Source organism: Toxorhynchites rutilus, chromosome 1 (assembly GCF_029784135.1).
Source record: "Toxorhynchites rutilus septentrionalis strain SRP chromosome 1, ASM2978413v1, whole genome shotgun sequence".
Classification (NCBI taxonomy): Eukaryota; Metazoa; Arthropoda; class Insecta; order Diptera; family Culicidae; genus Toxorhynchites; species Toxorhynchites rutilus.
The window spans coordinates 2,447,793-2,462,277 of NC_073744.1; the positions used below are offsets into that span (position 1 = coordinate 2,447,793).

The following is a 14,485-nucleotide window of genomic DNA, read 5'->3' on the forward strand; positions in this document are numbered from 1 at the left end:
AAACATATCAAAAATCCTTCATTATTATTGAGACGAAGATGGCAATTCATTTCCATCAGTGCCGAAAATATTCACGTTTATGACATTCAAATACGACATAAAATATAAAATTCAGCGTCAACCAATTGAGAGTGAAATCGAATAGTGGTAAGGGAAGGCCATTCATCACTTAAAATTCTTGTTTTTGGTGACTTCGGCAATGAAATGTATAGTATAACTCTTTGGCTATATTTCATGATTCTAGTCCCGATTGTTCGGAAACGACATACACCCCCAATCATATGGGCAAAGGGTGAAAATAATCGTATTTCGATGCTATTTTGGCCGCACGCAACGCTCAACGAAACCCATAATGTTGCCTTTTCAGGATCCCTGGTGCTTTTTTTTGTCTAAATATGAAAATAAAACACGTTCTCAATAAAAATTCACTGCGAGATTAAAATCAATTTGGCTTTCGTGATAATCATCTGAAATTATTGATAGTAAAAAAAAGTGCCTAAATGCTTTTCGAAATTTATTCGTGTTGTTTTCGTTCAATATACTAGACAAAGTTCACGCGTCTCGACTCTTGTGTTATACTCATTACGACAGATATGGCGTTGAGTTTAAACAGAAGAGAATTCACCCGACCGTGGGAGAAAGTTAATTCCTCCATTCGTGAATAAATTTTTATAATTTGTGGCACTGATTTCCATACACATACAAATTCAACTCGTAAAAAATCATTAAAAACTACTTCGTCAAATACAATCTTAATAATCCAAATACATTTTTGACATGTGAAATGCATTGCCGTTTAAAATCCGCTAATGTGGTACTCTTTGAAGGAAAGAATTTTAGAAAATAAAAATACCCATGTTGCACAGAAGCTTCATATCATTCAAAATTGAAAAAAAATTTAAAAAAACATATGATGATAAACCTTGCCAACGCAATCGGCTATATTTCTGACATTTGCTAATCTGCCGTTCTACACATAGTTGTCCCATGTTACTTTTTGATGATTTTCACTTTTCTTCATAAAACGTTATTTTTATGCATAATCTTACGGAAAAACACAAAAAAAACATATAGTTTGTTCCCAGCTTTTAAAAAAACAACATCAACCTCAATTGTCCCACGTTGATATTCTATTCATAACTGTCCCACCATGTATTTTTTGTAGATCAAAATCGAATAAATCGGTTCAAGCACAAGAATTTCAGCACACTTTCAGCAGGGCTAATGCACTCATTCCTGGTTTGGAAGAACGAACTAATTCTCAAACAAATAATAAAAGCTTACCAGAACACTTGTACACCTTGTTAGCGAATGCCTAATAACAATGAGATTTTTATTCTGGTGTTACAGATCACTCATTTCTCCATAAAACGATGTTTCTATGCATAATCTTTCGGAGAAACACAAAAAAAAATGTTATATCAAAAAACCACATCAAGTTCAATTGTCCCATGTTGATATTCTAGGCATAACAGTCCCACCATGATTTTTAAACCCGTAATCAAGCATGATTGATACAGCGAGGGGATCTCATCACATCTCATTAAACAATAGTATAGTGCTCATAAAAAAACCCGGTGTATTGCTAAATTGAAATGCTTAAAGCTTTTGGTGCACAAATATGCGTGTGCTACCGTGGCCGAGTGGTTAGCGTCATAACTAACATGCCGGGTGTTCGGGTTCGATTCCCGTTCTGGTCGGGGGAATTTTTCGTCAAAGAAATTTCCTCCGACTTGCACTGTGATCACGCGTATTCTAGAGCTTGCCATTCAGAATGCATTCAAGGCGTGTTATTTGGCATAGAAATCTCAACTAAGTACTAATAAAAAATGACGCAAGTAATACTACGCTGAGACGGCGAAGTTCCTCTAGGAACGTTAGTGCCATTGAAGAAGAAGAAGAAGACAAATATGCGAGAAAACTTTGATTGCGTTTTTCTTAGTTGCTGATTTTGGAACATGGGACAACTATGCGTAGAAGGGTAGTAATGGTGTTGCCAACTACTTTAAACAAGAAGGTTCCGAAAAAAAATATGAACACGCAGCTATTCTAATATTTCTGGTAGGTCAAAAACTGTCCCACCATGCGTTATTACGAATCAAAAAGGTGAGACAATTTTGAATACCACCGTGCCCCAAAGGGTTAATAAAGATCACAGTTATAATGAAGAGTATAGTTATCAACACAAAGACAAATCCCTCAGTATAAATTAAAATTTGAGCAAACCTGTTTTTTCCAAACTATTCATGATTTCGTCTTATAGTTTAGAAAAGCAAAACTTCATAGCACGTTGTTTTTTTTTAAATACATCAAAATAAAAACGTTTTACCTAACACACAGTTTAGTATGACACGCTTCATGTTTCAACGAAAAATAAACAAAAACAAATTGAAACAAATATTTAGTAGTCCTTTGATTTCACATGCTTTCGACGAGGTTTCGGAGGTTCTGTGGATTCACTTCGCCCCAAGCCTTTTGCCAGGTTTCTCACACCTGTTTTGAACACCTTGTTATCGATGATAACCCAAAGATTTTCAATTGGTTTCAGACTGGGACTCTGGATAGGCCATTTTTTGGCCATTTGATCCGCGATGCGGGTTATCCGCGGAGGCGAGTTCCATAGGAATTCTGTAGAGCTTCCCAAAATTTGTCAGTGAGACGTAGGCGCTTGCTCTTTTGTTTTGATCATAGCTTTAATATTATCTGATAACTGGTGCACACGACCTTGCAGATGGATAGTTTAATGTTTTCTGTATTGATAAAACATAGCTTTCATGTTGAAATATCTTTATTTCGTGTTTACACCTCATTTTTAGTCGTACATCGCATTATCCATGATTTTCGTTATTTCGATTTTTCCTATTTTTATTTAAAAAAATCGTCGTCGAATACTTTACTTGGGCTATGAAGAACACAACAAAATGAAGACAACACAGATCGGACGAACCGTTTTCGAATAGAGAAAATGCATTATATATCATCTAAATTTAGAAGAATTTTAATAAAATTTATAATTAAATTTATATTATTAATTTATATTAGGCCTCTTCTAAAGCAGTACACTTTTTACAACGAACAAACCAATCATCGAAACACTGTTTATAGCTGTATTCAGGAATTGTCCTCAATTCACGCAGCGAATTCGTCTTAATGTCTTAAATGCTGTCGAAATGGGTTCCACGAAGCGGTATTTTGAGTTCTGAAAATGGGAAAAAAATCACACCACGTCTCATCGCCATTAAGTATACGTTGAACGAACGTGGGAACAGAGTTTGATGGTTCAAGTATTTCTTCAACCACTTAATGGCGATGTATTTTTCGAAGATAATTGAGATCTTTTGTCACTAGTCGTGCTGCGACTTTTCTCATGCCCGAAACGTCAACCAAAATACCAAAAACCTAGAGATATTCTGGTCACGGGCTAGCTCTCTCAAATTTTAATGACGATTTTTTATTTTGTCGATGTTTTCGTCAGTTGTAGAAGTGGATGGTCGTCTTGTACCATTTATACACCCGTATTTTCGACGTAGATGAGTAGTTGAGTATTCAACAACTTTTTCAACGTTCCGGTACAACAAATTTTGTTTGCAACACAAAATTTCACACAACATTTTTGACCAATAGAATTGTCCATATAAAAATCGTCAATCAAAAAAAAAATTGTTCCTAATAACGCTGTAAACAAACTAAATGACAGATCACACTGACAGAAAGCAACCTAAAAAATAAAATGTTGATGGGTCTGGGCCTAGGGGCACGGACGGACCTTGATATAGGACTGTGATTGTGTGTAGTAATTGCATTTGAATTGAACTTTTTCATTGTTCAAAATATGTAATTTTTTCTCTTTTGATACATCAAATGGAAGCCCTGAAAAAAACCGTTTCCTGTATGAACTTATATCCTTTATGGGTTTGATGAGATAACGAGGTAGAATCCGGAACCACATTCTGTTCAAAAATGTACACAAAAATACCATTGAAGCCAACCCTTTTCTTCTGTTTATTCAATTATGCAGAAGAAAATAAAGAGTCATCGGGCCTGATTCTCGAATACACTTCGAATACACTTCACGGTAGAAACGGAATGAAACGTATCCGCGATGACAACGGTACGGTGTCGACATCTCGATACGAGATTAGTTTCCCACTAAACTTATCATAATAATATCGAATTATCTTCAGATGAAATTTTTGTATGAGATTATTATATCACATGAAGAAAACAAAGTTTTCCACTCATATTAAATACCAGTTTGATACGAAGAAGTTAATTTTCATTAATGATTTTTTATTTGAAAAGTGCTCATTCTGCCTGAAAATTCATTATTATCTTCGACACTTCACCAACTCGTAAAACGTAGTTCAATGGCCGTTTATTTCGTTTCCACCGTGAAGTGTATTCGAGAATCAGGCCCATCATGTATCATTTTTAAACACAAGTCTAAATTAAGATTTCCATAAATATAAGCCTAAGTCAAATGAATCTATGACTACAGAAATATATTATAGATAAAAATAGCATTTTCTCCTCCGTCGCCACGTTGTCCGGAACATTGTTTGTGATAACTTTTGACGTAGGACTACGTCTTAAATTTCTATACCGGGGTGTAAAATCAAAGTTTCGAAAACGAAAGCGATACGCCGGAGACCGAGATTTTGAGTGTTAATAGCTCCTAAACAACTGAACGAAATGGTATGATAAACACTTCAGTCGAAAGATAGAATGTCTACGCGTTCTATACTTGTTACTTTCTGATCCAAAAACTTGTTTCAATAGTCTTAAATTTGCTTTCAAAATAGGCTATTGAAATCACCAATCGGTATATAAGCGAGCGCCGCTCGGAAATCCACTCAGTTCTAATTGAACAGCGATTGGAGCATGTTGTCGCTGTTGTGGTGAAGCTCTTCATTTATCATGAAAGCGCGGATGAACGGTGTCACCAAGAGCCTGTTTGTGCACCTTAGGCCAGAAGGGAATCCATCAGGAGAGTGATGCTACAAACGGTTCCCCGGGAAGATCTCGAAACAGCCGCTACACACACACTCATACACGCACGGAATTCTTTCCGTTTGGATCGAGAAAGATCCGGAAAATAATCTGCCAGTTCCTCTAGGAATTTAAAAATACATTCATGTGAAAGAGTTTATTTGAATGTTTTCTATCCATGTAACACTGTGACCAAATATGTTTCAATCAAGTGCTATTAACAGATGGTTATCGAGTTAGCATTAACCACTGGTGGGCTTCCAGTATCGAGGAAAATGTGGAAATATCTAATCGTTACTGAAAATAATCTGCCAGTTCCTCTGGGAATTTAAAATTACATTCATATGAAAGAGTTTATTTTAATGTTTTCTATCCATGTAACACTGTGACCAAATACATTAGGTTTTGTGATTTTTCAATCAATCGCAATCAACAGGATAGCTTCTGAAGATTATTCTTCCCCATCAGTAGGATATTTCCGTGCCCAATATTGGATGCATAAAACCTTGTGCCTCCAACGTAACGCTCTCGTTTTCGAAGTTCTCCAAATATTCATTCATTCAGAATGAATTCAGATTCAACTTCATACAAATGATCTCTAAATCAACGATAGTCCTACGTCACCCTTGCGGTTATACCATAGATATAACCCACTTCCTGTTTTTAGCCAGGCGATGTATATTGAGTATTCTATGGTCATGCTGCTGTAGTCAATTGATCTCATTGGGTGCTAAGTTCTGCTTATGTATAGGAAAGGGAAAGGGCATGGGCATGTGCATTCGAGGAAGTGAAGCGTGTTTCTTAGGAAGACATATATAGGGAGCATAATATTAAAATTGCGACTACTCAAGCTTTCATAATTTTACATATCTGAGCATACCTTTTCCAACCTTTACATCAGCAGCCAGTTAAATTCCTTAATAACAGTTTTTTACATTACCAAAAAACAGACTCGTAATTATGACATCCTGGACCACAATTACATAAATTGTTAGTAGCAAGACCTACACGATAAAAACGTGAATTGCCTATTATCGGGAAATGGACAATAAATCATTATACGCTCATTGTGAGCTAACGCCCGAATTCAGGGAAAAAGATTGCTCGTTACGTCGGGTAGATAAGCGAGTGGTAAGTAAAATGGGTAAAACATACCCATTTTAATCGTCACATTGTTAACTTATTTTACTACTGTTTTTCACTGTTCATGTTTAAAGCAAAAAAAAAAAATGCCGGATAAATTTTCTGTCTAATGGTACATAACACAATATTTATCGCAAATGATGATTTTGAATAATATGCGTTTGAAAACTCTTAATGAATCGTTACATTTTTCGTAGAGTGACCCCCCTATATAGAAATCAAAGACAAACACTCCCGTAATCTTTCTTGTGAACACTTTTTCCGATTTTTGGGTCAAAGTATCACTCGTCACTGGCTACTACTTTCTCGCATTTACGCTTCCTTATAACACCGCATGTGCTGATTAGCCAGGTTGTGTCTCATAGGCCGAAACATGTCAGAATAATCAGATGGATCAACGTCTGGAGAATACAGAGTTGGTTTTCGAGGTTTGTAAGGTATGTCTAGCCACTCTTTCTTGTTGTGTATTATGACTATTTGGGTGCGTCCGATGAACCCAACCGTTGAATTCTATATATAGTGGCAACTTATTTTTAAGAAATTGTGAGAATGTTGCTCGTAAATTTATATCGATTCCATTAACGCTCATCTCTGGAGACAGATTTGTTCACATGATGAACGTTTGGTGTCGTGCTTTTATTTTTAACATAGGTTCACTTTGTAAATCTTTGTAGGTACATTTTTTGGGCCCAATAAAAAAATGAAGATCTTTAAAACAGTATTAAGGAACAGCAAAGGCGAGTGTAATAGATGTTCCCAATTTTTGGAATCATAGCATAAACATTTTTCCATCGGTTTCAGCCAGCGAATGATTTAAAAAATGAAATATATTTATTTAGACATTTCTAGGAACGGAGGAATTTTTTTCTAAGAATTTGGAAGAATCGAAACTATTTTCCACAATGCACGTCACACAATGCAAGGATTAATAAATAAAAAAAAAAGCACAATAAATATGATATGCTGTTTTCTGATAAGAGTTACGAAATTAATAAAAATTTTCATTTATTTTCATTTACAGAGGAAGTCGGCACGCTAGAGACGGGCAGCTCGCCCCTGATCGGTGACAATGGAACCACTACGGGTGGCGGCAGCTATCAGGAGCTGGCCGGCAGTAGTGGAAGTGGCGCGGCACCGGGCAGTGCCCGTCGCAGCATAGCGACCAGTCCGATTGGGTCGACCACGTCGGAACACTGGCCGTCACAGTCGGACGAGGACATCGATCGGCTGGTGGCGTTGCACCAGAATCGAGCCTCGCTCAGCTCGCTAGGACTGCGATCCGATTCGATGGCCTCGGTTTACTCGGGAGCGGGCGAGGGTCGCTACGGTACTGTTACGGTTCGCGGACAAATCGAATTCGGTATGCAGTACAACTACAAGCAGGGCGCGCTGGAAATTCACGTGAAACAGTGCAAGGAGCTGGCAGCGGTGGACGCCAAGCGGAATCGTAGCGATCCGTATGTTAAGGTATGGTCTTTTCTGTTCAAAACTGCTACCTTCAGATCCGTGAACTGTCCGCTCTTTTGCAGGTGTATCTTCTACCAGACAAATCGAAAAGCGGGAAACGAAAGACCAAAGTGAAGAAACACACTTTGAACCCGGTGTTCGACGAAGTGCTGAGATTTCACATGTCGCTTAGCGGTTTACAGACGAGGACTATCTGGATGACGGTTTGGCATTCTGATATGTTCGGTAGGAACGATTTCCTCGGTGAAGTGATGATGGGGCTACAGGATAAAGTATTTGACAATCCTGCCCCACAGTGGTATCAACTGCAGGAAAGAGTAAGGGTGCAGCACTGGACTGTGGCTCCATAATTATTGTTAATTGTTGGTCCTTTTCACAGAGTGAACCCTTCGACGATTTGTCCGCGTATAGAGGCGATATCATCATCGGACTCAAATACATTCCGCCAGAATCGGATGGTGGCACCCCTCAGCACCATCACAACGGCGGTGGCAGCAGTAGCGGAACTCTGAATCTACGTAAGTTTAGCACTAAATCAATCACATCAACTTCGTCCGGCTCGTCCGGCCATAGTAAGGGCGCACTGCACGTACTGGTGAAGGAGGCAAAGAATCTACAACCCGTTAAGGCTAATGGAACCTGTGATGCATTTTGTAAGAGGTGAGACCGCAGTAACTTGTATACGGGAATGAATGTGTTTAAGTGATGAGAAATTTCCCCCTCAGCTATCTTCTTCCGGATAAGAATCGTAGCTCGAAACAGAAAACCCCAGTGGTGAAACGTTCCAATTCACCCATTTGGAACTACACGTTTATTTACGAGGATGTATCCCTAGCGGAGTTATCCGAGCGAGCCTTGGAACTTACGATTTGGGATCACGATCGACTAGCGAGTAACGAATTCCTCGGCGGAGTTCGATTTTCCCTTGGAACAGGTAAATACCGAAATCCTTCGAGTTTACTGTCATGTTATCTTACTTGAATTTGAGCTCCCTTCACAGGCAAACATGGCAGCAAGACGGTTGACTGGATGGATTCTACCGGCAAGGAGTTGTCCCTCTGGCAAAACATGATCAATAGACCAAATTTCTGGGTCGAAGGCGCACTCGTTCTTCGGTCCTCGCTGGACAACGCAAAATTCACGTCATAATTTTGCGAATCCCCCGTAGAACTATATTTTGGAGAAATCGTGTAGTAGTCGATTCTTCCATACCATATTCTCCTGTCCTCCGAGTGAAAAATACACTAAGAGAGAGGCAGAAAAAAAATCATTCCAATTTGTGATGTTGCTTTACAACAACAACCTATTCATAGATATAATCCAATATTTTAAGGAGTAAGTGACGCGACACGACATGAGAGAGAGCAAGGAACATGTTTCGATTACCTAACCTTATGAACGACAATGATGCTTAATGATGATCGGTGTTCAGATAAGAAGTACTATTGGAGGTATACCTTTTTACGATTGAGTAAGTTTTTATATCCTTTTATTTTCTCGACACTATATCGTAAGAAATGTTGGTCTTTGGAAGGGAAAACTAATTTGTCGGTGACTAAAAAAAAAGGGAAACTCCTTTTGTGTGTAAATAGGATACGTATACACTTTGCAGTCAAGTATTATTTATGCAAGACGCAGACAAAAAACGCGTGAGAAATTATTCTGCTCCCTCCATTTACTCTAGCGGATGTTAAAAGATTGTATTTCCAACGTCAACTAATGTTCAGCATTTTTTCTATCTCTATAATCAATCAGAAAATCAAAGTTGTGAACTCTTCCGAATATGTACATATTTATACACACATAATCTTAACAACAAACAAACCACAAAAAAAACTGTTTCCTAATGCTGTGAATCTTTAACCAATACTTGCTGAAGGCAGAAACACAAATATTGTTTCGCTGTGCGTGCTTTGCGCGTGCATTGAACACGATGGACTTATCTAGGATTTTCTCGCTACGAATTACTAGGAAAGGGGTAAAGGCGGTCACGCACTGTCAAACAGTAGCGGATTTCGTTGCAATATATAAATACATACTGATCAAAAGCAAGCAACAACAAAAAAAAACTAGAGATTTATTTTTATCGAACCAAGAAGAGAAAAGACAAATCTTTAGAATCACTTTCTATTTAGCACTGAGAATTTAACAAGCCGAGCGAAAAGGACTGATCGTGTGGAGAACCGTAGTTAGAAAGCTGAGAGACAATTCTAAACCCTTACTAGCAGCAGCGAAACAGGCGTGTGTGGTGTTTTCGGGATAGGATCTTACAAACATTGACGTAAAATATTTATGGCGAGAGCGAATCGATATTGATGATAAAAGAAACCACAACTCTTATGAACAAAACTTAGTGAAAGCAAAATATTAATGAACCTAGTAACAAACATACATTTGATTAGCGCTTTGAATTCGGGTGTTTCGTTTCAGTAGACAAGTTAAACAGTTTTCGATGAATAATTGACAGAAACATAATCACATAAACAAAACTAATTGTAGCGGTAGTGTATTGGCAATTGTTTATGAGCAGATTAGTAAGTTAAACATACAAATCTCTAGCAGTAGTACTGTTCTGTGCAAAATCTTCTTTGAATTTATTATAGAAGCCAAACAGCGAGAATTTATTTTCTACGTTCTTTCTTAGAATCAAACAGTACTAAGGCTTCTGAAATTGTTATTCCGAGGAAATGTAGTGAAATTATCATTATACTTGCAGTAGAAAGTTGTAGATATTCCAGGTTCTTCGGTTCTCCCCTGATTCTGTTCACGTGATTAAATCGAAAACATGTATGCGCCCGATGAAAATTAACAAACAAAAAAATCATTGCCAAGATCTCTAAAAAGTTTTCTAAAAGCTTTCTTTTAGTTTCTTTCAGCTTTTTTGATGTTTGTATCCACCTAACGTGTGCAGTTTTTTTCTAAGGCAACCAATATACCGTAAACTGATTTTGCATATTTACAATCTGTTGACTATTATTATTCTACTTAATGATCACTCTCGTGATGAATAACAAAGCAACACTAGGGCCAAATTTAAGCTCACTTAATGATACAATCGAGAGAGCGAAAGAAAACAAAAGCATCTGCAAGCTATAACACAAATGCTCAATTATATAATTTATAATGAATGATAACAAACGATGCATGCAATTCTAATCCTGAATGAGGAAAACATTTCATACTTTTCATACCAGTTAGTCACATTTCCAGATTCTGTACAATCACCACATGCGAACAATCGAACATTGAAACAAAACAAAACACTATATTCTTATGCTAGCTAGAACGGAAGAGCATGTTACGCGAAGCAAAAGTCATCAATCATTAAGCTTAAATAAAAAAAAAACATGAAATTCATCTCGACCAATCGACACGAACTCCATTTGAAAAAAATATATAGACACGACATCGACTATTGGAAAAAATAACAAATTGTCGAAAAAAGAAACTAGTGTTGAACAATAAAACTTATTTATCAATAACTCATGTTTTCCTTTCTTCTACCAGACACTTTCCATTCTCATTTTTTTTTTGGTCTCATATCAGTGTTTCAGTTTATCACTCAAAGAACTGCACAGTCATGACCACTTTTCTCGAAAGTGAGCTATTGCACGACCCAGTCAATCATAGATGAATCAACGTAGCGTTGTTTGCTTTGTTCGACACAAATAGTAACGATTAGCGATCATAACGGCCGCAAAACTTTGGTTAAAGCTTGTATGCAACAAGGTTCGAGTTGAATAAAATGAAAGCATTCCTGGCAGAAAACAAAACAAAACATTTGAATTTGACATGGAAAAATCAATGTTAAACACACTTTGGTTGTAATGGAAAATATTTTGCAATATACATGAAGAAAACCACATTTTACCGAGGTACTTTCATTGCCATTCATTTGTTTGCATTGCATCTTGTTCTTTGCATACCGTTCCTCATACTATTTTTTAAGTTCAATGACTTTTGGTAAGTTTTATCAACATGACAGCAATGAAAAACTAAAATAATGACTTGTTGCTCTCTGTAGTCTACTTTCAGATCAACGTATCCAGCTGCAAACACACACACACGCACACACATCCTCCTGCTGCTGACGCTGCTGACTAAAATTTCACAAAATCGAAATCATGAAGACGCTTACTAATCGAATCTCTCGCCAAAACAGACACCCTACATCGAGATCGAGTTCCGCGATGCACCGAAGAAGCGCATCAAGCGTAACCTCTCGCTGGATTGCGACGAAAACGACAACGAAACCCGCTGCTGCCGGTACCCGCTGACGGTGGACTTCGAGAAGTTTGGCTGGGACTGGATCATCGCCCCGAAGCGGTACGAAGCGTCCTACTGTGCCGGCGAGTGTATGCTGAGCTTCCTGCCGCGCTACGAACACACCCACGTGATGCAGCTGAGCACCTCGGCTATCCCGTGCTGCTCGCCCAAGATGATGAGCCCCATCAAGTTGCTGTATTTTGATCTGAACTATCGAGTCATCTACAGCACCATACCGAACATGATCGTGAAGAAGTGTAGTTGCTCCTAAGGGTGCGTAAACTGCGCTCCGAAATCGGTGTTTTTTCTAGCAAGTAAGGATTCTAAGCATTAAGAGCAATGAATTGATGAGTCTGATTTGGGATATTTCAATTGGAACATGGAGTGGAATAAAATTATGAATCAAATCTAGAACTAGGGCAAACCCTTCCCACTCAAACGTAAAGTGTATTATCTCATGTGACGGGTGATAAGCGAAATTTTAAAACGAAACAACATAAAATAATGATAAAAATGTGGCATTTAGGCTAACTCGACTTAAAATCATGTCTCAATTTCGTTTCCAAATCTTGTGATAACTATTATCGAAAGCAGCTTAATTTTTGCGAAAAAAAAGTTCTGGAGAAACTTTCTTAAAACCTAAGCACTAGAGAAATCATTAGATAATTTGATTAGCGTTATTATAATATAAGGCAGAACCAAAGGGAAAGAGAGCACAGTAATACAAAGAAAAAAAAATCACATAATATTAAACTAAAATAGCTTGATAGTCGGTACTGCAACTGCCCGAAGTTGGCGAATGCGATGCAATGATTTGGAAAATTTGTGTTCAAAATTGTACATAATGAACAGGACAATAAGGCTCCATGGTTTTAAAGTGAAGCGAGTAAGCACGACAAAAATAGTGAGTAAGGCTAAGAATACAGTTAAACGAAGATAACCTAAAAGTAATCTAAGTTCTTCGTTTTTCAAAGAAAATTCCTTTTCGACTGGCAAATGTTTGACTGCATTTTACTGTTTGTATTATGTTGAAGTTGGCAACAGATATGTTTGAAAGGCGCGTGCTTCAGCTTCAGTACCCGTAATACGATTGAATTAGTAGTTTCGTCACATTGAAAATGTCGATTTTTTGCCGATTTTCTGGGAGTGTAATCTAAGGAAGCGAAATTCCCTAGATTGGCAGTCTTTGTTGACTTTTTGCTTCTCTTGAGCTACCAAAATTAGTTCGACCAAAAGTTTGGTCTAGCTCCTCGTTTCTGGAGCCACCAATGTTATCCGAGAGAACTTCTACCCTGGAATTTGCAAGTCTTGCCGATTATTCTCTTATGGGTTAAGCCCGTATTACGAGAAATCTCGACTAGGGTAGACGCAAAACTTAGGAATCCGACGGCTTCAGAGTGGTTCGTCCGAGCGAAGCTTTTTTTCGGATTTGGGATTTCTCGTGGTTTTACCTTATTCCGTATATAGAGCTAGGGACACGATCGTATTGTTGACGTAGGACTAGGAAATTATTCTATTTGATTCACCTGTCTATCACTTCGAATATTATTCGTGAGCGTTCTCCATCTTCTTATAGAGGCTTCAATTTTTTAAGTTTATCGCTCCTTTCATTGAAAAATGCAACTCATGGAACAAAAAAATGCCGCACTCTCCTCCAGACAACATGAAAACCGACGCTGTGCATCTTTCAACGAACCTCGCTCCTCAAATTTGAATTTATGGTGTGCCACAGTCCATTCCATTCCAATCACAACACCCTATCGATCCACCGAAATGATTTTACTTTTGGACTTCTTTTCTAGGAAAATCGCTGTGTGACATCAGCATTAAGCCATTAAGACTATGTGCTGGCTGAAGCGAAACTGTGAATTATGATGATAATGTGGCTATCGTGGCCGAGTGGTTAGCATCACACGTATTATGCCGGGGACTTCGAGTTCTATTTCCGTTCAGGCCGGGATATTTTTCATAAATGAAGCCTCCTCCGACATACATTGTGATACACACGTATTATTGAGCATGCCATGCAGAATATATTCAAGGTATGTTATTTGGCGTAGAAATCTTCACTAAGCACTGTTAGAAAACGTCGAGATTTGGTGTCATCTGAAAAAAAAATTTTTTGCCCGAAAATAGACCTTCTAGGGACTGAGGACCTGAGTGGCAATGAAGGCATGGAAAGAAAGATAATCATCGAATTTAAAGAACCGACTATGTACATTTTGTATATTGGCCCAAAAAAATATAGGAGGTTGTTTTCAAGACACGACCGCATTGTTGACGTAGAACTACGCTGTAGTTTAATTCAAGTCGCTTGTTTTTAACTGCGGATATTATTTTATAATTATTTTTTAAAATTTTGAAATAATCATTCTACCATTCTATAATCATTTGACCATAGTTGTTTGATGATTCATTCTTGTGCTCGCAGAACAATACATCCTCGAGATAAGCGCAACTGTCATCCTTTGTGGAGAGAGTTTTCCTACCGTCATGCGAAACCAAATTACTGACAAAATTCCAGAACATTTATTTTCTTGGTGAGCTGACAATAGCCTAGCTTGATGATTCCCCACACAATTGTGTAGCTCAGAACCTTAATGCAATGGTATCAGTTTGA

At 37.9% G+C, this 14,485-nt stretch overlaps 2 protein-coding genes across 5 annotated transcripts in view; both read left to right on the plus strand.

The window, feature by feature from the left end:
* Positions 1 to 11,081, plus strand: part of LOC129767838 (uncharacterized) — a 154,313-nt gene extending 143,232 nt beyond the window's left edge. For 3 of the 4 annotated variants that reach the window (XM_055769094.1, XM_055769086.1, XM_055769100.1), the window contains 5 exons: positions 7,154 to 7,599; positions 7,662 to 7,916; positions 7,979 to 8,259; positions 8,325 to 8,533; positions 8,588 to 11,081. In XM_055769094.1, the coding sequence (XP_055625069.1) occupies positions 7,154 to 7,599; positions 7,662 to 7,916; positions 7,979 to 8,259; positions 8,325 to 8,533; positions 8,588 to 8,748 (1,352 nt within the window). In that variant the 3' untranslated portion in view covers positions 8,749 to 11,081. The remainder of the gene's footprint in view (positions 1 to 7,153; positions 7,600 to 7,661; positions 7,917 to 7,978; positions 8,260 to 8,324; positions 8,534 to 8,587) is intronic. The other variant, XM_055769079.1, reaches the window with a different exon arrangement.
* A 659-nt stretch (positions 11,082 to 11,740) lies between these two features.
* LOC129761767 (growth/differentiation factor 8-like) lies at positions 11,741 to 12,816 on the plus strand (the record flags this gene model as incomplete). The annotated part of the gene is made up of 1 exon (XM_055759523.1): positions 11,741 to 12,816. A coding segment is annotated over one exon (396 nt), but the record flags the coding sequence as incomplete, so codon positions are not given.
* Between the last annotated feature and the right edge of the window lie 1,669 nt (positions 12,817 to 14,485).